General features: G+C 44.3%; 1 protein-coding gene and 1 pseudogene across 2 annotated transcripts in view; one reads left to right on the plus strand and one right to left on the minus strand.

Annotated features, from left to right (window-relative positions):
- mrpl11 (mitochondrial ribosomal protein L11) overlaps window positions 1–27,124 on the plus strand; it is a 63,071-nt gene that overhangs the window by 30,157 nt on the left and 5,790 nt on the right. Inside the window, exons 2-3 of one of the 2 annotated variants that reach the window (XM_029662006.2) lie at window positions 2,968–3,124; window positions 24,242–24,337. In XM_029662006.2, coding sequence (XP_029517866.1) covers window positions 3,002–3,124; window positions 24,242–24,337 — 219 coding nt within the window. In that variant the 5' untranslated portion in view covers window positions 2,968–3,001. The remainder of the gene's footprint in view (window positions 1–2,967; window positions 3,125–24,241; window positions 24,338–27,124) is intronic. The other variant, XM_029662007.2, reaches the window with a different exon arrangement.
- Window positions 5,734–10,780, minus strand: LOC115130655 (transmembrane protein 121-like; annotated as a pseudogene).

A 27,124-nucleotide genomic window follows, 5' to 3' on the forward strand; every position in this document is an offset into this window, starting at 1 on the left:
GTTAACCTCGATAAACCTCCTTCGCTTTGTCATTATGGTGTATTGTGTGTAGATGGCTGAGGATTTTTTAAAATCAATGTTAGGTTGAGGCTATAACTTAACAAAATGTGGAAAAAGTCAAGGGGTCTAAATACTTTCTGAAGGCCCTGTATCTTCAAATGATGTGCCAATGTGGCTGTTCCATAGAGGTTATTGCTCCCCCTTTTAATCAGTGTTTGGCCAGAGAAAACACATTTAATTCCTAATTTGGTAAGGATTATCCAGCCTCAAGTATTTTAGCATGCTCATCAATGGGAGGTTGACTAGTAGTAGTTGCAGAAATAGCAATACGTATCACCTTCTAATAGTGTTTCAGCTGCCTAGCTCTAAAATAGAGAATATTGAGTCAAATATGATTTCGGAATGCACAATGCAGTTCTGTGAAATGTGTTGTCAGTTGTCGCCGTTATCTAGGTCAGTGCTTCAAGAGCCCTCTGCGCTTGGCCTTCTGATAAACAATTTCATTTTGAGAGGGAACTGTTGTTTTCATTATTCATGCTCTGGAGTTGTGGTGTATCCACAGTGGTACTTGAGAAGACTCCATGAGACCATAGGCTTACTGGTCAAATGCACATGAGGGGATACTTCAGGGGTACTCCGAGCAGAGCAATTTAAATGAATTTGGTGGTACAGTAACCGAAAAAGGTTGTGAACCACTGCATTAAAGCATGACACCTAATTTCCGCATACTACAAATCTATACTGAACTAAAATAAAAACGCAACATGTAAAGTGTTGGTCCCATGTTTCATGAGCTGAAATAAAAGATTCTAGACACAAAAAGCTTATGTCGATCAAATTTTGTGCATATGTGTTTTACATCCCTGTTAGTGATCATTTCTCCATTGCCAAGATAATCCATCCACCTGACAGGTCTGGCATATCAAGAATGATTAAACAGCATGATCATTATACAGGTGCACCTTGTGCTGGGGACAATAAAAGACCACTCTAAAATGTGCAGTTTTTTCAAACAACACAATGCCTCAGATGTCTCAAGTTGAGAGAGCATGCAATTGGCATGCTGACTGCAGGAATGTCCACCAGAGCTGTTGACAGAGAATTGAATGTTAATTTCTCTACCATAAATCTCCTCCAACGTCGTTTTAGAGAAAATGGCAGTACGTCAAACTGACCTTACAACCGCTGACCACATTTAACCAGGCCAGCCCAGGACCTTCACATCCAGCTTACTCACCTGCGGGATCATCGGAGACCAGCCACCTGGACAGCTGATGAAACCGAGGAGTATTTCTGTCTGTAGTAAAGCCCTTTTGTGGGGAAAAACTAATTTTGATTGGCTGGGCCTAGCCCCCTGCACAGTCATGTGAAATCCATAGATGTTGACCTAATTCATGTATTTCAATTGATTGATTTCCTTATGAACTGTAACTCAGTCATATCGTTGAAATTGCGTTTCATTATTTTTAAGTATAATTCCCAAATTATACAAATTACACATTCACTGCCATTCCTAATTTATTTTCTATTATGTGGTAACATAATTCCACATCTTGCCTTGCATTTCACCGGCTGGTCAATGTGTGTTGGCGTTTGTATTTCAGGTTGAATACCATTCTAAGGCAGTTGTCAGTTTCAGCACTCATGCTATTTCTTTGGTCATTGCGCATTGCTTTTTTCCCAACCTGAAATTGGGGAGATTACCTTGCTCGTTGATGCATGCTGGACTCCTCTCGATTTCTGACTTGTTCACAAATCGATTTAAACTGCTACATGATTCTTTAACGGTGGAGTTGCAAGTTAGTAGCACAAATGAGTAGCACAAAATTGACTGCTGAAATGTAGTGGCGGACGTGAGTGACATTTTATAGGCAAGGGGTAGAGTTTCATTCTTAAAACTTAAAGGGTATTTGTTGCCCCAAAGTTAGCCAACCAGCTTAATGCAATTTAACATTTTTTACAAAGCCCCGCAATTACTTTTCACTTCAACAACTGCAGCTACAATACATACAACCACAACTTCTTATTGGAAAAGTTTCTGCTACTTTGAAACACCAAAGCGCTCAGCTGTATCTTTTCGATTGTTTCTGCTCTTCATCTCTTCTTAATCTAATTGGTTATCCTCTGTTGCCCAAACTGAATTGTTTTTAGGTCTCCTCTCCACTCCTTTGAAGCTGTAACTTCTATTGAATGCGGGTCTCACCCAATATCACCTGGCTAAACCTTAAAATTCCCTACTTGTCTCTTGTCTACACCCATTGATCTCTGGGTTTTTACAGCTGTGGTATTTTCCAAGTGGGGATTACAGTCTACAGGCTTGCTATTTATGTGTTCTGCCTCCTTCCGTGGAGCAGAGCCAAGAGTTCAGCCCACTCTCCTCACTCCACTAACGACTGGTAATTTGGTAAATGCATTTGAAGGTGGAATGAAAAAGACCCCTCACTGTGGAGTGATGATGCCTCCAACTCCTTTTTATTAATTCTGTCACTTATCCGCCTGACCGTGTCTTGGCTGGGTTCCAAATGACCCCTGACCTCTGCTGGTGGGGGCTATGCAAAAATCAGTATAGAAAGACATGGTTGCTATAAGTCATACAGGCTACTGTGGTTCTATACTCTACACTGCTCTGGTAGTGGTATCAGATTAGATGCAGTGGAGAAAGTCCTCATCCCAAGGCCTATATTTTCATTCAGACACTTACTGATCCACATCACAAACGCCCTTCAGGAGACCAGGTGACTCTCGCAGGGAGATCGAATGCAAAGATTTGTTTAATTACTCGACTGCTACGAAATTGAAAACCAGGGTTTAGCCCAGGGGTATATCCTATCGATTTGGACTGTGTGGGATATTTTAATGAACCCAGCATGTTTGTAAATTAGTTGTTTAAAAGTGTCTTTGGTGGGTGAAGTTGATAGAAACCTGAGCAGAAAAGGCTAACTCTGTAGTCTCTGTTTCTCCTTACAGACGGGCGGATAGAGAGCGATCGAGACAGACCACGATGTCCAAGATCTCCAAGGCCGCTAAGGCCGTGAAGAAGGTGGACATGGGGGGTGTGATCCGGGCCATCGTGAGGTCAGGGCAGGCTGCCCCCGGACCACCTCTGGGTCCTGTCCTGGGACAGGTAAACTCCCTGTTTAGACTTCCCTTCCTGTCTCTCCTATTCTATTTTCTTCAAAACAAAAAGAGAAACATAGTGTCAAGTTCTTTACACGTCTCCTCTTGAATGTCTTCGAGTGTCAGGCTCTTGTGCGTCATCGGTTGGCAGTTGCGCTTAAAATATACTTGTAAGTTCCAGACAAAAATAAGTGGTGTTGGTGCCTTTTGAGAGCTGAACCATGTTGAATGATTTAGATTCCCTTCTGTTAAGTGTATCCCTCTCACACACAGTGGGTTGAAGAGCCCAGGAAAAGATGAAGAGCGTGGTAATGAGGTGAGACGGGTTGCGTCCAGGCAAAGCCCAGCTGCATGTCTGAAGGGACCCTCTTTTTAGAGTGGTTTGGTATGCCATTGTTGCGGCGCACCGTGCGAGTGTGTGTTTCTTTGCTGCCTTGCTCCATCAAGCTCTGAGTGTATATGTGGTAGGCTAAATTGTAAATAAATGCCAGTCGGCAGCCGATCTGCTTTAGGCACCGGCCTTTTGGCCCTAATCTTCCCTCTCTCCTTGTTTTTTTCCCCTTCCTCTCCTCTGTCTAACCACCCCTGACAGAGGGAGCACAAAGAGGTAGGTTGCCTGTCGGCCGCAGGACATATTTAAACAAACGAGAGCAATAAAAGGGCGAACGGGAGACAAAAGGGAGAACCTGACGGCTTTGGTGGGGGAGAAGTAATTACAGTCCAGAGTGAAATTAGCACACCCCAATGGAGGCGAGTAAAGAGGGAGAGGAGGAGGAAAGAAGAGCGGCGCCACTATATCTTCGGAACCTCAGGAAAATGCTGAGGGTTGTACATGGGGCTTAACAGGTGTAACAAATCCAAGGAAGTAGTCATTTGCTGAAGCGGCGGCTGATGTAGTTTCTGCCGTTATATTTGAAATATGAGACAAGTTGCCCAACGGGGAGGGCATCCACAATGTGTAGTGTTTGAAATGGAGAGTGAGTGAGAGATGAAAGAGCGCGAGACGGAGAAGCAGACTCCCAGCCTACTCTAGTTCACATCCCTGCCGATTCTCTCAGAACTACAGAGAAACTCCCTGGAGGAATGGCCTTACTGCGTGTGTGTGTCAGGGTTGGGCTCAATTCAGAATTTTGGAATTGACGTCTGATATGGAATGGGTTAGGTAGTATAGGTTTTAGGAGTATAAGTAGACGCAACATACTACAAAAACAACATCCTACACTTCCACACCTCATCCCCAGGGGGCAGCAGCAACCAACCGGGTCAAGGGCTGTGCTTTGCTAGGAAGCCTTGATGAGCACGTTAGGTGCTGCCAATTAAGGTGATTGACTGTCAATGTCCTAGCTGGGAAATCTGTGAGGTTGATGGTTTTCTTTGGTGGCAACTAGGCCTATTGTTTTTTTGTTGTCTTTTAGTTTGGGCATGCCTTTGGTATTTATTCCTTTTTATAACAGTTTGATCCACCATCTGAACAAATAATAATCTGCTTGGACTGGCTGACCAAGAGGTCAAGAGAGACGAGCTGGTGTCTCCTGGGTAAATGCATTCAATACCTGGTCACATACGCTTGTTTGTCACATTAATGGACACGTCGATTCAGATTACTGAACCGTTAGGCAAGCCCACAACCCCCTAGACTTATCGAGCACCGTGTTCACAGTTGGCTGTCTAATCGGTTTCGTAACACTCCCATTCAACTCCTGTTTAAATTCTAATTAGAATTGGCGACCCCGCAGGATGCAACATTTTAGTTTTGAGTGACATGAAGTAAAATTAAATTCAGTGCAATTCAAAGAAATGAATCTCAGTCATAGAACATGAGTTTAATTGAATCTGACGGGTCACACTTTCAGATAGTAAAGAATATCACTTTTCTCTGTAAACAATGTTCATTTACAGTTTTTGTACTTTTTGTTTTACTTTAGTGCTTAGAATAGCCAATTTATGTTTCCACCAACCAATTTAATTTGTTTGGCTTCTTTTTTGAAGGCCTCGGGTGAACTTGAAGGTTAAACTAATGCATTCTGGGAAATGTCACTCATTGAGGCATTCTCAATTCAATTCTTAATTGAGCCCAACCCTGGTGTGTTAGCGCATTCTGTAAATATGCCCTGTAAACCAAGTATAAAGCTATCTAAGCTATTAGCATTTAGACAAATGGGCCCCAATTTCAATTAATAATAGCATTAATGGTTAGAGCGGAGGCAGACTGGGTGCGGAGTGCATTAGGAACCGCTGATGGAAATTGAATAGACCCTTGCCTATCCTCAGAACAGCACTTCCTCTCACACACACCCTAGCCCATCTGCAGGCTCCCCTGTTGAAACATTCAAGTCAGACCAGCAGACAAATGGCTGGCTGAAGGATCACTGCATGCCTACCAGGGCTGGTGCTACTGGTTAAGTTGTGATTATATGATAGCTTTTCCTCTCTGTCACTCTGTCCTCATAGCACATTACGCTGCTGCACTGCCTGCCTCAGATGTGCAGAGAGTTGGACAGCTAGTATGTCCCCTAGCTGTGATTGATCGACCTATGATCCTGTTTTCTCCATTTGTGGTGACAGGCTGCCAATACCCTCCTACACATGGCCAATAAAGTGTCGGAGCCTGGGAGAATGAAAAACTTTATTTCAGTTTGTAAACTGTCCCGGAGGTGTCGCTGACAACAGCGGTGAAAGAGCTTTCACAGGAAACACACTGACAAACACCACGGGATTATGTCCCATATGACACCCATGTCTGTGTGGAACCAGTACTAATTGTAGCTCCTTGGAAAACAATGCAGTTCTTCGCTTTACATTTCTCACGCCGCCCCAGCCCTCTCTCAAATACTACAAGCGTCCGGGACCCAGGGGATGGATAAATCATCCCTTTAACCAAAGTGAGCTAATTGGATGAGTTACTGCTGTGATTGCCTGGGTTGGTTGCCTGTGGTTTTTAGTTTCTGTCTCAGTGTGAGGCCAACCGTCTTCTCTTCAGTGCTAAATGCTTCCCTGACCTGGGAGCTCTGATGAGCTTGACGGCTGATGCCGAGCTGTCTTTCTCTCTGGTCAGTTTCTAGAGTTCATGGGCGATGGAGGGGCCCATGGAGGTCTCTGTGGGATCCAGACTGACGTGGGACAGGGAGTAACCGTGGCTGTGGGAGTGGGACGGTATGTGGTAGCGGGAGGGCGGCCCAGGGGTGGTTTTGCCTGTGGCTTGGTCCTCCGTCTGCTCTGAGCTCTGTGTTGCCAGGGTGGATTCCCCCCCTGCCTCTGCTCCGTCCCCAGCCCCCATCCCTCGGTCCCCACCCTGCTTGTGCCTCTCCCAGGCTGAGCTCAGCTTCACAGCCAGGGCCAGCAGGTTCTTCCCCAGGAACACTGTCGAGACCCGGGGGTCCCGGTACCACAGCATGCCTGTTCCCCTGAGGGCCAGTGTGACCACGTTGATGGTGACCAGGCTGAGCCAGGGGTACAGGGGCTCCTTACGTGCCCCCCTCTGTCCCGGCATGGCGGCGGCCCCCAGCTCTGTGAGGGCCACACAGGGCAGCAGCAGCAGCAGGGCGTAGCAGTAGAAGAACACCAGGCCTTCGGCCCACAGGGGCACCCTCAGGTCAGTGGCCCCTGTGGGCTTCCCACAGCCCGGCCTGCAGGTCCAGAACGTCCAGCAGGTCCACCACCACCCAGAGCAGCCTCCCTCGCACCTCCTGCTTCCTTCGCATTGGCGTCATGTTGTCAGCCCCAGTCAGGATGAGGAACAGGGAGGGAAGGCAGATAGACAGCAGCAGGGTGAGTGTCTTCCTGGCCAAGGGGTCAGGTGGCCGACGTTCCGTCCGGTAGTTCTGGCAGACGAAGAAGAGTTTGAGCTGGAGCAGGGACAGGAAGAGGAACCAGAGGGCGTTGGCAAAGCCGCGGCGTGGGGAGAGCGCCTCCGACACCACGCCCGCCGACACGAACCGCAGCGCCAGCAGGAAGCCCAGGTCACCTAGCAGCACGGCGGCACAGGGCCACACGCTGGGCCCTGCCTTGCCGCGGGCTCCCAGCATGCTCTGCTCCAGCAGGTAGAGGTCGACCACTGCCATTGTGCTCACTGTGACCAGGGTTGATACGCACACCTGGGGCGTAGGCACCATGCCTGGGAGAGGAAACAGAAAGATGACAAGTCAAGACAAAATGTGCTATATTCAGAAGAATGGCTTTAGACTATGTCCTCATTCACCAATGAGAATTTCACTTGCATGATAGACCATCTTTCTTCAAGATGCTTGCTTACCTAACAGTGATGCCAGTCATACTTTGCTTGTTGCTATGGATAAATATCATTTTAATGCCAATTCAGCGGTGAGCTTTTCCATCTTTCAGTCAGAGACTGTTCTTCCCTGACCATGTATGCTGAGGAACTGTGTACATTTTCTCACTCCTCTGTAGATAAGTTATTTCAATGTGGCTCTTCAGCTATGTAAGTTTTAACCCTGCTCGGCACCTCAAAATTACCCAGGTTTTCTGCTGTGGCGTTTTGCTTGTGTGCCCTTACCTTATTCATTAATAATGAATTGTGTTGAAGTGCAGCCAGGCAGGCAGCTTGTCTACTTGTTTTCCTTGCTGTTTAGGCGGCCTCATTGTTGCTGCGTGCTGCAATCTTAAAGTCAGCGGAAAATTGCCTTCTCATTTGGGAGGAATATTAATAATACTTCTCTTTAAGATTTGTTCTGGGGATGTTTTTTGACGGTAATTGCTTGCTTGTGTGTTCATGAACACGTGTTTGTCACCGTGCGTGTGTCCCTGCGTGCAGGCCATTCTAATGGGCTAATTTGCCCATTTATGGAATACCAATGTGTACATTCTTTTGTGCGAAGCCATATTTTAAGTGGACTGTATAAAACCCCAGTATTGATTTGGGAGTGAGAAATGATCACCAAATTTTTTTTTTGTACGGTGAAATGCCTCTCCTTGACGTATTGAGGCTAAGAGACTGTAGTGTATGGTTCTCAGAGCAGACCCAGCCAGGAGCGCTGAGGAGAAGTGTTAGCCATCTGCCTACAGCACCACCAAGGGTGTCAACCACTCCACGGGATCGATGGCATTTTAATATAAATCATTACCATCTCCAGATATGCCATAATGGCAACACTTGAGTCTGATCGAGCGAAACGATTGCGGGCTCTGTGGCCAGCGAGGAACAGATGAACAGATCTGCCTTTTAATAACGTGTGCTAACGTGTGCTTCTAATTGACGACAGGCATCAATCTTTTCAATGCAGCACTCATCTGAGCCCTGTCATCCAATGGCGCGAGAGAGACTGTCAGTGTCTGCAGGAGAGACTTGTGGGAGAGAGGGAATTGAAAGTAAGAGATTGATGCTCTTGGTTGTCCACATTCCTAATAAAGTATTACTACAACATAACAGTTCATAAATTAACTCAGCCTGGCAAGGAGGGGAGATGAGCGCAGGATGGAAGGTTAAGTGAGGAAGACGAAGCGGCAGACAGAATTTGGTGGGGAAAAAATACATGGTGTCTTACGCGAACTCTGAGAACCGAAGAAATTAAATGCATTACTACTTCTTGTGGAACAGATAAGTGAAAAATGGATGACTGAGGAAACAACCTAGACTGACTGATCCTCCGAGGGGCATGGTGAAGGAGGAGCCCAGACGTCAGAATCACTCATATATGATTATCAGATGTTTTTTTGTTTCGCTGCAACCCATAACCTGATTTATCATTGCTGGAAGTGAATGGATTCTAGTGTATCAATTCGCTGACTTCGAGAATATTGGAATTGAAAATGGTGCTTTAGCTGAACAACCCCCAACTGCCGTCAGAGGCAGGAGAAAGGTAATCTGCCACCCCAGATGGTGTGTTTTGTTGCCTTTCTCATTCCCACCACGCCTCTTGGCGATTCCATATGCGTCTCAAATTGTACCCTGGAACCCCGGCGTTCCTCTGTCAGCCTGTGTTTGTGTTACGGCTTGACAACACACCCAATTGATTCTGTTCTGAGTGAGCGTGCCGGATGACAGCTGTGTGTGTGTCCACTCTGCTCATCAATAATGACCAAATTCATCATCACTATGATTAGAAATGGATACTGTAGCTGATTCAGGCTTTTCCACTGCACCGGTAAGGAAAGGGCCTGGGAAGGTGGACAGGTAAATGATTTCCTTGGGATTTCTCAGACCAAGGTGTGTAACAGGGCAAAAATAAAGGCTACTTTGTTGTGTGTATTGTGTGGTGGAGAAAGGAGTGTTTTCACCAATTACCCAGGGTAATCTGTTATGGCTTTCGAATTGCCTCCCTCACACACACACACACACACACGTATAATTTTGAAATCGGGCTCGCCTCCTTGTTTGTCACTTGTGTTTTTCTCTTTATATTGGAGGTCTACCAGGTGTGCTGGGCTGAAGGTAAAAGGAATATGAATTGCTCTATAATTCATCTATAAAAACATTCTGCCTGGAATGTTTGTCTTACTACAAACTAAATCAACTGCTTGCTTGTACCAGCAAGGGATGTGCGAGTGAGACTGAGAGGACTGCTTGTTGGAGAGAAAGAGGTGATTAGGTGTGTGCAATTAAACTGGATGAATGAATGGGGGTGAAATCTGTATAAGTCTAATGGAAAATCCCGTCTAATCCTGGTGACTGAGTTGCCCTTGAGCAGTAACATCTGATGTCTCAAGAAGCGTTTGTAAACCTGTGGGAACAGCTATTATAAGATTTTACACGTGTAGGGGGTGAATATGTGTTGGTGCATGTTCCTCCAAATGTAATATTTATTTTCCATGATCATTTCAACAGATCTGTTTTTAAATCCCCTCTCTATGGGCGATTTTGTCTTCCATTATGTTGATGCAGCCCCCAAAATGTAACCTAATCATCTAGTCTTATGCACAAATGTGATGCACCACCTGTTACATAATGACCTTTTTTATTAGTAGATGCATACATAATTCAACTCTTTGAAAGTGGGGGATAGTTACCCAAAGCATGCGTTCTTGCTTTGCCTCTCCACCTGGCTTGATTGAGATCCACTTCGTCTATTAGTAGAAGTTGAATGGTCCCTGGATGAACATGAAGGTCCAAACTGACTCCTTACATTGATTGCTTTGTTTGTTATATGTCCAAAAATATTTTGAAAAGGCTCCCTCTCTGCTATGATGGTCTTATCCTGTTAAACAGGGAAAAGTAATTGCCCTCTGTCGATCTTTGAGTTTGTCCAAATTAAGTTCACATTTAAGCAGTCAAGACTCTTTTCTTTCTTCTGAGTCGGTCAAATAAGCTTGTCATTTTGCTGAATTATTCCACGGTCACCACCGCGGCTGCAGAATTCTCCATCTCTCAGTATGTCCGTCCTGAATTTGACACCTCGGGTCTGGCAGCCGAAGATCCAGTGAGTCACGAAGGAGCTGTGCGGGCTTATTGGCCGTGCTCTAAGCTGTCGAAGTCGCTCAGAAGTGGAATACTGCTTGACGCGGAATCATTATCAGGAATAGACAACCCCCCCCCCACATAAGGAAGTATTGGCTGTAAAGGAAACCTTGAGGACACGAGAGCCATGAATAAACTCACCAAGCCACTAGACTTTGATAGTGGTGTTCATTTGTAGGCAGGTTACGTGCTCTCAGCTCTCCCTCTCTTCCTCGCTCGTTCTCCCTGCTCAGCTCTCCCTCTCTTCCTCGCTCGTTCTCCCTGCTCAGCTCTCCTCTGCCACCTCCTCCTTTTTACCATCAGCTCAGCTGTATAACTTTAAGATCCAGACTGGAATGCATGAATATTTAGGAGCCCACGGTTATGTCCCATCGGTTATGGTAATGATCATGATACCACTTTGCTGAAATTATAACTAGCTTAATGGCTTTGTATTACATGGAAGTAGATTATGGCTTTGATTGCCTTGCCAGTAAAATATCAGATATACACAATGAACCCTTACTGAAATGTCACTCAGATATATGGAAGCAAGTAGAGCAAGAGATGCCTGTGGACACACTTCAAAACCATCCTGTCTTTTTGTTGTACTGTAAATTTGAAATGGGTCCCAGTCGGCTGCAGTATAGCCTAAGGGTTTCCGAATGGAAGGGTTTTAGTGTTGGAGAGATTGTTTTGATGGTCAAGGAGAGGACGTTTGCGTCACCTTGTCATTGTGTTCCGTTAAGTGCATAGGCAAATCAATCTCCACCTTCTCAGGGTCACATCTAAATTCAATGACTCTCATTTGTCCCCTCTCCCTCTTATTCTCTCTGTTCTCCGTGTGTGCGGGTCATCTCCAAGTGAGAGCTTTAGTCAGACCAGTGAGAAAGGGGAAGGAGAGTCATATATTTCTTGTCACAATCAGCTACGCGCTCCACTGGCTTCCACAGAGATTTCCATTCCCTGGGTTCAATTTGAGGTTTTTCCTCTCTCCTTCTACTCTCCCGTTCTCTCTCCTTATGCCCTCCGGTTCCATTCACTCTACCTCTCCTCTCTATCGTTCCTCCCTCACTCTCCCCCTTTGGTTCCCTGTGGGTGTGGTTGAAGGTCACCCGGCATTGGCTCTTTCAGCGTGGAGAGGCTGAGCAGGGTGGGAGGTGGGGACAGACAGACAGAGGGAGGGAGAGGGAAGGCAGCCTGTCCACAGCACTGCGCAGTCATCACTTTCCCTAGACATGAGTGGGGAAGGATGTGGGTTAAGAGACCGTCCAAGATTCCTAAGGACTGATTGGTACCAAGCTGATGTCCACCAGTGGCAGAGGCCAACCACCACCGGGCCAGAATAGAATGCTGTGTCTCTCTCTCTGCTTTCATGTTTCCTTTCTGCCACTCCTCTAACTACTGCATAATTTAGTTTTAATGTGGCAATTGGAGTGCTTTCTAAATCAGTTATTTGAAATGAATTCATTATGCCCTAATCTATGGACTTCACATGACTGGGCAGGGGCGCAGCCATGAGTGGGCCTGGGAGGACATAGGCCCACCCACTTGGAAGCCATGCCCAGCCAATCAGAATGAGTTTTTCCCCACAAAAGGGCTTTATTACAGACAGAAATACTCCTCAGTTTCATCCGCTGTGCAGGTGGCTGGTCTCTGACGATCCCGCAGGTGAATAAGCTGAATGTGGGGGTCCTGGGCTGGCCTGGTTACATGTGGTCTGCGGTTGTGAGGCCAGTTGGACATAATGCTAAAATCTCTGTAATTATGTTGGTGACTTATGATAGAGAAATTGACATTAAATTCTCTGGCACTAGATCTGGTGGACATTCCTGCAGTCAGCATGCCAATTGAACACTCCTGCAAAACTTGCCATCTGTGGCATTGTGTTGTGACAAAACTGTGCATTTTAGAGTGGCCATTTATTGTCCCCAGGACAAGGTGCACCTGTGTAATGATCATGCTGTTATATCAGCTTCTTGATATGCCACACCTGTCAGCTGGGTGGATTATCTTGGCAAAGGAGAAATGCTCAATAACAGGGATGTAAACAAATTTGTGCACATTGAGAGAGAAGCATTTTGTGTACAGAAATATTTTTGGAATCTTTTATTTCAGATCATGAAACATGGGACCAGCACTTTACATGTTGTCAAAAAGAAAGGAGTACCAAGGCATTCTAAATATGATTAATAAAAATGTCTTTATTTGTATGGCATGTTCAATGGAAACAAAGATTTAAACTCATTCTACTGTGCTGCTGCTGCTACTGTACTACTACTAGTAGTAGCAGCATACTGCCACTTCACTCCAGTGAAACACTCAAGTCAATAGCCCTGTAATACAGTTCCTGGCTCTCCCTCTCGCTCCTCCAGAGTTCCTGATGCGTCTTGTTGATGCCTCCAGTAGACCATTCAGCCTGCTGCTGCCGCTACACATGATTAATCATGAGGCGCACCACTGCCTCGCGTGTGAGGAGAACGTAATGGAGTTGAGAAATACCATGTTTTCTTTGTTATGATGTAATCACCTTCTTTCTTTTTGTTGCCCTGCTGCTCATCTGATTCAGCAGGTTCTCTGTAGTGTATAAACTGTTCAAGACCAGGCCGATATATACATCCTTCGAGGAGAGCGGTGTTGCTGGATGATGCTCACCCATTTCACTTGTTATGGAGATGAGCTCTTTGGGAGTTTGGCCAGCACTGTCCGTTGTCCTCTTCCTTTGTCATTTGGAAAATGTGCTTGAAGTAGCCATTTCTATTTCAGTACGGTATTGTGTCAAGAGTTAGCTGCGACTCAGAGGACCTGTGCTGATATGCTTTTGTTGTCCTATTTTGCGTACCATGAGACATCCATGTCTTCATCACTGGAAAAAGATAAACAAGTTGAGTTTGTCATTTAAAAGCTTACAAACGGGGTGGTTTGATGGATGTAATAGAATTCAAATGTAACTTTAAAGTTGTACCACAAAGATGGTTGATGGTCAACACATCAGAGAATGTTGACTTGAATGGAAATATTTGTTAGTAATTAAAAGTAAACATTTTACATTTCAATGGTGCACCAGCTTCATTGCTGTGGTCTGACTGAAGGGATTGGGCCATTCTAAAAATTCTGTTTCTATGATTGAAATGACACCCACCCTGTATTCAAGAACGTGTCTCAACCGAGGGCAGGCACAACATTAACACCTGATGTGAAATGGTCTAAGCTACAACATGTGAATATAAAAATGGACATTCATTTTTTATTTTATTTAAGTTTTACAACGCTTTTAAGTAATATCAAACTCAACCGTTTATCATTTCCAATGATGAAGACATGGATGTCTCGTAGTAGGGTGAGATCTGCAAAATGGGTCAACTTTGAGCACCTCTATCTAAATGTTTTGCCGTTCAGTTTTACCTTTGGCAAACACGTATGGAATTTGTTTTTTAGGATACATTTTTGTTGCAAAAGGGATGCTGTCAAGTGATTGAATTCAAATGGATTTACCCATCAACAAAAATAATTTGTTTCTGAAAGATACACATTAATATGACGTATTAGGACATTCGCTCTCCCTCTGATCATCTTGTCAGGCTCAAATGAGGGTAGAGACACACTCATATACAGTGGGGCAAAAAGTATTTAGTCTGCCACCAATTGTGCAAGTTCTCCCACTTAAAAAGATGAGAGAGGCCTGTAATTTACATCATAGGTACACTTCAACTATGACAGACAAAATGAGAAAAAAAATCCAGAAAATCACATTGTAGGATTTATAATGAATTTTGCAAATCATGTTGGAAAATAAGTATTTGCCACATTAAAACTAAATTATTTGCAAATAAATTCATTAAAAATCCTACAATGTGATTTTCTGGATTTTTTTCCCCTCATTTGGTCTGTCATAGTTGAAGTGTACCTATGATGAAAATTACAGGCCTCTCATCTTAAGTGGGAGAACTTGCACAATTGGTGGCTGACTAAATACTTTTTTGCCCCACTGTATATGAGTATCTCCTGTGGCACGTCTGTCTTCTCCCCTTTTTCACCTTGGTCAAATGAACCTTTTTCATTGTTTAAATATTGACGATGAACACTGTTCACACCGAACACTCAAACCTACCTCCCAGCCATCTCTTTCTCTGCTTTCTCTCTTTTCATTCTGTCCATATACACTCACAGCCACCCTGGCTCGCTCATGTCGGTGCTCGCTATATCTTGTTAAAAATAGTTAGTGAAGCTGAAAGGCCAATCACATTTTAACTTGAGGTGTGACAGAAAGAGTGGAGAATAGGGTGTCAAATCAAATCAGATTTTAATCACATATGCCTAATTGCTCCCTTAATTGTTTATCATAACCCTCTGATCTGGAAATAAATTGGAGCAATTACTCACTGCTGTCGCTGTGGAGTTAGTCTGCTGAAATACCGCCGTAGATTAGCAGTTAATCCTGATGCACAGACAGGATCTCAGAGAAACTCTTTGAAGGTGCGGGAGTCAAATACTCCTTCCACTAGATAATGTGTCGGCCTGCCTTGGGTGATGGGCTGCTGCCATTTTGCCCTCTGGAGCCTAATCAGTCATGGTGCAGGAGGAGAGGATTTAGCTGGCTGCTCGTCTCTTACTGTGGGTTGATTAGATGTTCAGATGGAGTGGAGCAGGGCCAGGGTTGGCTATTTGACCAGGGTGCAAATGCTCAGTGTCTCTTCCGCGGCCGTCAGTTGCTCTCCCTCTCTCTGCTATAAATGTCATGGGAAGTCAGGGAGCCAAGCGAACCTTGCTTTCATGGCATGCCAGACTCCACTGCCAGTTTAAAGAGCCTCATTACAATTACCAACACGGCTCAATCCCAATAATGACTTCAATTAGGCTATTAGAAAGTGCGGGGGCGAGAAGGATACTAGCTCACCCTGTCATCGTCAAACGCCCCACTGACTGGCCCCTCATGTAATGTATTAATTAAAATGATTACCTGATATAGTTTACCTTGTGCCCACCTTCACTGTCTGCTATTTCATTGTCTGGTCAGTCAATTTGCCTTTAACTTTCCAGAAGTCTGTCTGCTCCAGTATTATATTTTTATTTATTTAACTAGGCAAGTCATTTAAGAACAAATTCTTATTTACACTGACGTCCTAGGAACAGAACAACAGATTTGTACCATGTCAGCTCGGGGATTCGATCTAGCAACCTTTCGGTTACTGGCCCAACGCTCTAAACACTAGGCTACCTGCCTAGTGGTTAGAGCTTGTCCAATTTGGAGCTGAGATTCCCATAGGCTGGAGCATCGACCTTCTTGCCCGCTCCAGTAGCGCTCACTTTAGGAGCTCAGGGCACGCCCGGCCAGCATGCATTTGTAGTCTGCTTGTGTGCTGCTTGCTTTAGCTACTGCTAAATATTTTCATAAAGAAACTGATCAAAAGCACAGATGCTAAATCAAGGTGACTTACAAAGATGAGAAGCAAGAGAGGGACTGGGGTGATGTAGTGTCCACAACTAAAGAATCATTGTCTGAAAAGACATCCCAAAAGCATGATGGTGTACTTACTACGTGCACATGCTAAAAGAAAGCAATTAAGGTGGGTAGATAAGTGTGTCATCGTAGCAAGGTATTTATGAACTAAACATATTTTATTTTTAGTTTCAACTAAATGTTTCATTCATTTTTGTTCTATTATCGATACAATAGGCCATAATTGATTTTGGCCCATTAGGCCTGGCATATTCCCACGTTCAAGGAGCTTTCCGTTTTGATTGGGTTATTTTGCCTAAACCTTTAGGCCTATCTATAGAAACATTTTAAAACAACTCCACATCCCTGCCCAGCCTGGTAAGTGTGGCCAAAAGGCTGTTTAGCATCCCCAGTGGCTCTGCAAGTGTGGAAAGGATGTTCTCCACTGCTCACCTGTTGTGACAAGTCTCCCCCCTGCCAGAGGTCCCCCCCCGTCACTCATTTTCTCAATTACTCTCTGTGGCACACATCAGAGTCAAATACTTTCTAGAGAACAAACTTTGTCAGGCTAGGCAACTGAAATTAATAATTAATGTATGTGTGTTATGTTAAGTAGAGGAGGGAGTCAAATGTTGGCAAGCAATAAACATTTCAGGACAACTATGGCTGAATTAGTATCCTTACGCTTTCAAAAATACTAATCGAATAAGACATGGGAGAGATGACAAATTTTTACAGAGATGTATTAATAGACTAGTACAAAATTCAGTAGCAGATTTGGGTACGGGCGACACTGACAGTCGCCGGGGTTGGCACGAGGCGCCCCCTGGTGCGGGCGGGCGGGGACACTAAGGACGGGGGTTCACCCAGGACGCCTTTGAAGCTAGAACCGCCACATACACTTGAAACAAATAGCTAAACCAAATAATTCCGTGTATTTCTTTGTAGACTATAGCCTTGAAATAATACAGCCTAAATAATTCATTTTCATTCCTTCTAGGCTCCCTGTCTGGCTCCTGACCTATATGGAGTGTTTACATGCTGTTTAATATGACATGTAGCCTTCTCATGTTAATTCAAATACTTTACATTCAAATCCATAGGGTTTGGTTTCCATACTTAAATACAAATTGGTAGGTCAAGGTAGTCACAAAAATAGATGGGTGTTGGTTAAATTGTGATTTTTAATGATTGGAGCGAATTTGGAGGGCCCGTTTTTTTTTTTGTGTGTGTGTGGAGTGGTTTTTAGCAGAGCGTAGGAAAGCACATGGAGCGCCGCGCAAGCACCTCTCCATGAGCGTTGTTTCCAACTGCTTAACTCTGCTCACATGCTCTGGTCTGCTCTGCATATGCGCCCGCTCTCTTTCTATATATACCGTTGAAGTCAGAAGTTTACATGCACTTAGGTTGGAGTCATTAAAACTAGTTTTTCAACCTATCCATACATTTATTGTTAACAAACTATAGTTTTGGTAAGTCGGTTAGGACATCTACTTTGTACATGACATAAGTAATTTTTCCAACAATTGTTTACAGGCAGATTATTTCACTTGTAATTCACTGTATCACAATTCTAGTGGATCAGAAGTTTACATACACTAAGTTGACTGTGCATTTAAACAGCTTGGAAAATTCCATAAAATGATGTCATGGCTTTAGAAGCTTCTGATAGGCTATTTGACATCATTTGAGTTGTACCTGTGGATGTATTTCAAGGCCTACCTTCAAACTCGGGGCCTCTGCTTGACATCATGGAAAAATCAAAAGAAATCAGCCAAGACCTCAGAAAAGGAATTGTAGACCTCCACAAGTCTGGTTCATCCTTGGGAGCAGTAAAACAGTAAAGTAAAGCAGTAAAATATCCACAGTAAAACGAGTCCTATATCGACATAACCTGAAAGGCCGTTCAGCAAGGAAGAAGCCACTGCTCCAAAACTGCCATTAAAAAAAACCGAGACTACGGTTTGCAACTGCACACGGGGACAAAGATCATACTTTTTGGAGAAATGTCCTGTGGTCTGATGAAACAAAAATATATACAAATTTTTGTCCATAATGACCATTGTTATATTTGGGGCAAAAAAGGGGAGGCTTTCAAGCCGAAGAACACCAACCCCACCGTGAAGCACGGGGGTGGCAGCATCAAATTGTTGGGGTGCTTTGTTGCAGGAGGGACTGGTGCACTTCACAAAATAGATGGCGGAAAATTATTATGTGGATATATTGAAGCAACATCTCAAGACATCAGTCAGGAAGTTGAAGCTTGGTCGCAAATGGGTCTTTTAAATGGACAATGACCCCAAGCATACTTACAAAGTAAAATGACTTAAGGACAACAAAGTCAAGGTATTGGAGTAGCCATCACAAAGCCCTGACCTCAGTCGTCCTATAGAAGATTTGTGGACAGAACTGAAAAAGTGTGTGTGAGCAAGGAGGTCTACAAACCTGACTCAGTTACACCAGCTCTGTCAGGAGGAATGGGTCAAAATTCACCAAACTTATTGTGGGAAGCTAGTGGAAGGCTACCAGAAATGTTTGACCCAAAGTTAAACAATTTAAAGGCAATGCTGCCAAATACTAATTGAGAATATGTAAACTTCTGACGCACAGGGAATGTGTTTGAAAGAAATAAAAGCTGAAATAATCCATTCTCTCTACTATTATTCTGACATTTCACATTCTTAAAATAAAGTGCTGATCCTAACTGACCTGAGATGGAATTTTTACTAGGATTAAATGTCAGGAGTTTTGAACCTGAGTTTAAATGTATTTGACTAATGTGCATGTAAACTTCTGTCGTGTCTTTGGCTATGCCGGATTAAGTGATATGACATGCTTTTCTATAAAATAATTTATCCGTAATTAATATTACCTGATTGAGCTAATCATGTTCATGTAATTAACTAGTCGGGCACCACAAAATAATATTTATAGAGCTGTTATCTTCCAAATAAACCCTTAAAGACCTTGTAATATTTTACATCAATAGCAGTCAATATTAATCGTCATCTTAATTCAGTCTCATCTGAAAGTTGTAAATTCTTGGTTATCTGCACGAATCAGCAATAAAAAATTGGGTTTAATCATTTATTTACTAAATACCTAACTAATCACACAGAATTACACATACAGTGGGGCAAAAAAGTATTTAGTCAGCCACCAATTGTGCAAGTTCTCCCACTTAAAAAGATGAGAGAGGCCTGTAATTTTCATCATAGGTACACTTACACTATGACAGACAAAATGAGAGATGAAAAAATTGTAGGATATTTAATGAATTTATTTGCAAATTATGGTGGAAAATAAGTATTCTCTGTTTAGGGCCAAATAGCATTCTAGTTTGTTTAGTTTTTTATTCCCTGTGTGTTTCATTTCTCTTTTTTTTTTCTGTGTGTCAAGTAATTTATCTTTTTGTTTTCTCATGATTTGGTTGGGTGTAATTGTGCTGCTGTCCTTGGGGCTCTGTGGGGTGTGTTTGAACAGAGCACCAGAGCCAGCTTGCTTAGGGAACTCTTCTCTAGGTTAATCTCTGTAGGTGATGGCTTTGTAAGAGACGATTTGGGAATCGCTTACTTTTCGGTGGTTGTAGAATTTAACGTTTCTTTTTTGGATTTTGATAATTAGCGGGTATCGGCCTAAATCTTCTCTGCATGCATTATTTGGTGTTTTACATTGTACACAAGACATTTTTGCGGAATTCTGCATGCAGAGTCTCAATTTGGTGTTTAACCCATTTTGTGAATTCTTGGTTGGTGAGCGAACCCCAGACCTCACAACAATAAAGGGCACAACAATATGAGTTCTATAACTGATTCAAGTATTTTTAGCCAGATCCTAATTGGAATGTTGAATTTTATGTTCCTTTTGATGGCATAGAATGCCCTTCTTGCCTTGTCTCTCAGATCGTTCACAGCTTTGTGGAAGTTACCTGTGGGGCTGATGTTTAGGCCACGGTATGTGTCGTTTTTTGTGTGCTCTAGTGCAACGGTGTCTAGATGGAATTTGTAAATGCAGCAAAAAAAGAAATGTTTATGACCCTGTCTTTCACAGATAATTTGTAAAAATCCAAATAGATCTTCATTGTAAAGGGTTTAAACACTGTTTCCCATGCTTGTTCTATGAACCATAAACAATTAATGAACATGCACCTGTGGAACGGTCGTTAAGACACTAACATCTTAGATGGTAGGCAATTAAGGTCACAGTTATGAAAACTTAGGACACTAAAGAGGCCTTTCTGCTGACTGGAAAAACACCAAAAGAAAGATGCCCAGGGTCCCTGCTCATCTGTGTGAACGTGCCTTAGGCATGCTGCAAGGAGGCATGAGGACTACAGATGTGGCCAGGGCAATAAATTGCAATGTCCGTACTGTGAGACGCCTAAGACAGCACTACAGCAAGACAGGACATACAGCTGATCGTCCTTGCAGTGGCAAGACCACGTGTAACAACACCTGTACAGGATCGGTACATCGGAACATCACACCTGCGGGACATGTACAGGATGGTAACAACTGCCTGAGTTACACCAGGAACGCACAATCCCTCCATCTGTGCTGAGAGAGAGAGAGGCTGGACTAAGGGCATATAGGCCTGTTGTAAGGCAGGTCCTCACCAGACATCACCGCAACAATGTTGCCTATGGGCACAAACCCACCGTCGCTGGACCAGACAGGACTGGCAAAATGTGCTCTTCACTGACGAGTCACGGTTTTGTCTCACCAGGGGCGATGGTCGAATTTGTGTGTATCGTCAAAGAAATGAGCGTTACACCGAGGCCTGTACTCTGGAGCGGGATCGATTTGGTGGTGGAGAGTCCATCATGGTCTGGGGTGGTGTGTCACAGCATCATCGGGCTGAGCTTGTTGTCATTGCAGGCAATCTCAACGCTGTGTGTTACAGGGAAGACATCCTCCTCATCATGTGGTACCCTTCCTGCAGGCTCATCCTGACATGACTCTTCAGCATGGCAATGCCACTAGCCATACTGCTTGTTCTGTGCGTGATTTCCTGCAAGACAGGAATGTCAGTGTTCTGCCATGGCCAGCGAAAGCCCAGATCTCACGTCTGGGACCTGTTGGATCGGAGGGTGAGGGCTAGGGCCATTCCCCCAGACATGTCCGGGAACTTGCAGGTGCCTTGATGGAAGAGTAGGGTAACATCTCACATCAAGAACTGGCAAATCTGGTGCTGTCCATGAGGAGGAGATGCACTGCAGTACTTAATGCAGCTGGTGGTCACACCAGATACTGATTTACTTTTGATTATACCATTCCTGTAGTCACATGTCTGTGGAACTTGTTCAGTTTATGTCTCAGTTGTTGAATCTTGTTTTATGTTCATACAAATATTTACACATGAAAATAAATGTAGTTGACAGTGAGAGGATGTTTCTTTTTTTGCTGACTTTTTTTGGTCCTGGCAACTGGACGTTTTTTGGGACACCATTATTTTTGTCTTGCTGAGATTTACTGTCAGGGCCCAGGTCTGGCAGAATCTGTGCAGAAGATCAAGGTGCTGCTTTAGGCCCTCCTTGGTTGGGGACAGAAGCACCAGATCAAACAGTTGATAGTTGACTTCAGATTCTAGTAGGGTGAGGCCGGGTGCTGCGGACTGTTCTAGTGCCCTCGCCAATTCATTGATATATATGTTGAAGTGGGTGGGGCTTAAGCTGCATCCGTCTCACCCCACGAACCTGTGGAAAGAAATGTGTTTTTTGCCTATTTTAAGCGCACACTTGTTTATGTACATGGATTTTATGTCGTATGTTTTTCCCCAACACCACTTTCCATCAATTTGTATAGCAGACCCTCATGCCAAATTGAGTCAAAGGCTTTTTTGAAATCAACAAAGCATGAGAAGACTTTGCCGTTGTTTTGGTTTGATTGTTTGTCAATTAGGGTGTGCAGGGTGAATACGTGGTCTGTCGTATAGTAATTTGGTAAAAAGACAATTTGACATTTTGCTCAGTACATTGTTTTCACTGAGGAAATGTACCAGTCTGCTGTTAATGATAATGCAGAGGATTTTCCCGAGGTTGCTGTTGACACATATCCCACGGTAGTTATTGGGGTCAAATTTATCTCTACTTTTGTGGATTGGGGTGATCAGTCCTTGGTTCCAAATATTGGTGAAGATGCCAGAGCTAAGGATGATGTTTAAGTATAGCCAATTGGAATTTGTTGTCTGTATCATTTCATTGAGGATACCATCAACACCACAGGCCTTTTGGGGTTGGAGGGTTTGTATTTTGTCCTGTAGTTCATTCAATGTATTTGGAGAATCCAGTGGGTTCTGGTAGTATTTTATACTTGATTCTAAGATTTGTATTTAGTCATATGTTTTTGTTCTTTGTTATAGGGCCAAACAGATTGGAGAAGTGGTTTATCCATACCTCTCCATTTTGGATAGATAACTCTTTTGTTGTTTGTTCTGTGTTTTCTAATTTTCCCAGAAGTGGTTAGAGTCTATGGATTCTTCAATTACATTGAGCTGATTTCTGACGTGCTGTTCTTTCTTTTTCCGTGGTGTATTTCTGTAATGTTTTAGTGATTCACCATAGTGAAGGCAAAGACTCAGGTTTTCTGTCTCTCTGTATCTCTCACTCTCTCTCTCTCCCCTTAGTATGTTGCTAACACCATGGGACAGCATCTCTGCCGGTCTGTGACCCTTTCATGTCATCCTCTGTGTCGAGCTTAAGCAGAAATGCTTATCTGTCTGTCTGACTCGGTGAATGTCCCTCTGTCTGTGCTTAAGCACTTTATAACCACATTAGACCCATCTCCTCTACTCCCTGCTAGTCTGTGTGGATTTTCATGTCATTGTTCCTTGGCCGTGGAGTCTGTGACGGATCATTATCTGCTGGGGGAGAACAGAAGAAAGGGGAGTCCGGATCTGTGTGAGGCAGCGCCTTGCTTCGACTTGCTCCCCAATATCCCAACCTTTTATAGTAATCCATATTTAATTAGACATTTTCTCTCCATCCTTCCTTCCTCCCCATTTGTTTGTTTAGCTCTGTTTTTTTTATAGGGGGGGCAATAGATGGCAGTGAGGTTGACATGGGATTCCTCTTAATCAAATCAGAGGGAGAGGCTCCAGGGACTTTATGGTTTCATTTCATGAGAGATATAATTCAAATGTGCCTCATCTGCTCTGAAACAATATCAGCCGTGAGAAAGTTGTGACTTCATTCAGGTTGGGTTTTTATTAAAGACTGAGAGAAAATGCATAGAGGCAGTAATATTGATTGGATGGATTGACAGATCAATTCACACAGGAGTTTTTGAATGTAATTTTCTTTTTAATGGAGTGACGCTAAAAATAGTTTTTTTCTGCTCCTTTAGTCCCAAATAAAGGTCATACTCCTCCTGTCATTGAAGAATGTCTGCTGGGATGAATGGCTTTTCATTCGAGACATTTAAGATCTGCAGGCAGTGTTCAACACGGTCCATCACGGCAGCACATAAGCTCCATTCAACTGTAAAAATCTGTTTTTCTCGTTCCTCGCATACTCTGAAATGAACATTTCAATCAGAGCTTGTGTGTTGCCCTAGGATAAGGATGGCGGGTGGTCAGTTTACATTTCAGCAGCAGTAATTAGATTGCTTTATATTCATTGCCTCCCAATGCAACTCTGAGGAATGGCTTATTGTGCTGTGTTTGAGTGTGGAGCTAGGCTAGGAGAGTGTGGAGGTAGGCTAGGAGAGTGTGGAGCTAGGCTAGGAGAGTGTGGAGCTAGGCTAGGAGAGTGTGGAGCTAGGCTAGGAGAGTGTGGAGCTAGGCTAGGAGAGTGTGGAGCTAGGCTAGGAGAGTGTGGAGCTAGGCTAGGAGAGGGAGTGGGGGTGCTCGTCGACTTAATGTCACCCATCCATTTCGCTTTCTCTGTTTGCCTGGCAGGCACTGGAAACAGGAGGCTCATTTATCACATGGTCTCCCAGGCACCGGCCAAGCACATGCATTCTGTCATACCCTGACATACACACACACAGTTGAGTACACAACCAACACAAAAACAACCACCCCCACAAAAACTACAGAAACAATGACTCAACCACACTTGCAGATGCTCTCACTCCCCGGGGCAGCCATGCGTGCTCATACACTCAGCCCGCTCTGAGAAGCCCTGTGATTGATTGACAGACCCAGGCTAGTCATTGGTATTCCAGCAGCTCGCTGCATCTACCGTAAGTGACACTCTGATGGATGTTTGCGGCTCCAGACACCTCATCCATTTTAAAAAATGTTCGCCCGTCTCGGTCTGTCTTCACTGTATTCTCTCCTGCTGTCTCCATCAGAAGGGCATCCCCATCGGCCAGTTCTGCAAGGACTTCAACGACAAGACCAAAGAGCTCAAGGAAGGAATCCCTCTGCCCATCAAGATCCACGTTAAGGTGTGTTTTATTTTAAAGTTTTTTTTCTTTATACCAGACTTAGGGCCTGCAACCTACTCAGTGTACCCGCCCCTGCCCCCTACAGCTTGCCCTTTCAGAGATCCTGCCTGATTTCACTGGCTGCATACATTACCCAAGAATCTCCATTATTCATACTGTTACACTGAAGAATGCTTTTCCATTTGCATTCATTAAGCAGTATCCAGGGGGATGTAAAAGTCGCACAGAATTTAGAGCATATAAAAGGATAGAATCATTTTTGCTACTCATGGGCTCCATCTGCTGGTCACTACCAGCATCTCCTCAATACACAAATGTCATTTTGTGTACAGTAGAATTTCCCTTGCCATGTCAATCTCCACAGAGTAATTATCATTCATGCACTTTGTTTGGCTTCATATAATACACTATATATACATAAGCATGTGGACACCCCTTCAAAATAATGGATTTGGCTATTTCAGCCACACCCGTTGTTGACAGGTGTATAAAATCAAGCACACAGCCATGCAATCGCCATAGACAAACATTGGCAGTAGAATGGCCTTACTGAAGAGCTCAGTGACTTTCAATGTGGCACCGTCATAGGATGCCACCTTTCCAACTAGTCAGTCAGTCAAATTTCTGCCCTGCGAGAGCTGTAAGTGCTGTTATTGTGAAAACATCTAGAAGCAACAACGGATCAGCCGCGACGTGGTAGCCACACAAGCTCACAGAGCGGGGCCGTCTGTCCTCGGTTGCAACACTCACTACCGAGTTCCAAACTGCCTCAGGAAGCAACGTCAGCACAATAACTGTTTGTCGGGAGCTTCATGAAATGGGTTTCCATGGCGAGCAGCACACAAGCCTAAAATCACCATGCGCAATGCCAAGTGACATTGGAGCAGTGGAAACGTGTTCTCTGGAGTGATGAATCATGCTTCACCATCTGGCGGTCCGACCAGTATCTAGTGGAAAGCCTTCCAGAAGAGTGGAGTCTGTTATAGCATCAAAGGGGGGACCAACTCCATAGTAATGCCCATGATTTTGGAATGAGATGTTCTACAAGCAGGTGTCCACATACTTTTGGTCATGTAGTGTGTGTGTATATATTATATATATATATATATATATATATATATATATATAAAGTATATATATATATATTATACTGCTCAAAAAATAAAGGGAACACTTAAACAACTAATGTAACTTCAAGTCAATCACACTTATGTGAAATATAACTGTCCACTTAGGAAGCAACACTGATTGACAATAAATTTCACGTGCTGTTGTGCAAATGGAATAGACAACAGGTGGAAATTATAGGCAATTAGCAAGACACCCCCAATAAAGGAGTGGTTCGGCAGGTGGTGACCACAGACCACTTCTCAGTTCCTATGCTTCCTGGCTGATGTTTTGGTCACTTTTGAATGCTGGCGGTGCTTTCACTCTAGTGGTAGCATGAGACGGAGTCTACAACCCACACAAGTGGCTCAGGTAGTGCAGCTCATCCAGGATGGCACATCAATGCGAGCTGTGGCAAGAAGGTTTGCTGTGTCTGTCAGCGTAGTGTCCAGAGCATGGAGGCGCTACCAGGAGACAGGCCAGTACATCAGGAGACGTGGGGGAGGCCGTAGGAGGGCAACAACCCAGCAGCAGGACCGCTACCTCCGCCTTTGTGCAAGGAGGAGCACTGCAAGAGTCCTGCAAAATGACCTCCAGCAGGCCACAAATGTGCATGTGTCTGCTCAAACGGTCAGAAACAGACTCCATGAGGGTGGTATAAGGGCCCGGCGTCCACAGGTGGGGGTTGTGCTTACAGCCCAACACCGTGCAGGACGTTTGGCATTTTCCAGAGAACACCAACATTGGCAAATTCGCCACTGGTGTCCTGTGATCTTCACAGATGAAAGCAGGTTCACACTGAGTACGTGACAGACGTGACTGTCTGGAGACGCCATGGAGAACGTTCTGCTGCCTGCAACATCCTCCAGCATGACCGGTTTGGCGTTGGGTCAGTCATGGTGTGGGGTGGCATTTCTTTGGGGAGCCGCACAGCCCTCCATGTGCTCGCCAGAGGTAGCCTGACTGCCATTAGGTACCGAGATGAGATCCTCAGACCCCTTGTGAGACCATATGCTGGTGCGGTTGGCCCTGGGTTCCTCCTAATGCAAGACCTCATGTGGCTGGAGTGTGTCAGCAGTTCCTGCAAGAGGAAGGCATTGATGCTATGGACTGGCCCGCCCGTTCCCCAGACCTGAATCCAATTGAACACATCTGGGACATCATGTCTCGCTCCATCCACCAACGTCACGTTACACCATAGACTGTCCAGGAGTTGGCGGATGCTTTAGTCCAGGTCTGGGAGGAGATCCCTCGGGAAACCATCCGCCACCTCATCAGGAGCATGCCCAGGTGTTGTAGGGAGTTCATACAGGCACGTGGAGGCCACACACACTACTGAGCCTCATTTGGACTTGTTTTTAAGGACAATACATCAAAGTTGGATCAGCTATTGTCGTTCTTTTAACGCAACGTAACGTAATCAACACTGCTAGCTAGCCAGCTAGCCCCTGAATCAACAACGCAGCCACTGCCAGCTAGCCTACAAAGTCAACAACGCAGCCACTGCCAGCTAGCCTACTTCAGCAGTACTGTATCATTTTAATCATTTTAGTCAATAAGATTCTTGCTACGTAAGCTCAACTTTCTGAACATTCGAGACGTGTAGTCCACTTGTCATTCCAATCTCCTTTGCATTAGCGTAGCCTCTTCTGTAGCCTGTCAACTATGTGTCTGTCTATC

Source organism: Oncorhynchus nerka, linkage group LG6, assembly GCF_034236695.1.
Source record: "Oncorhynchus nerka isolate Pitt River linkage group LG6, Oner_Uvic_2.0, whole genome shotgun sequence".
Classification (NCBI taxonomy): Eukaryota; Metazoa; Chordata; class Actinopteri; order Salmoniformes; family Salmonidae; genus Oncorhynchus; species Oncorhynchus nerka.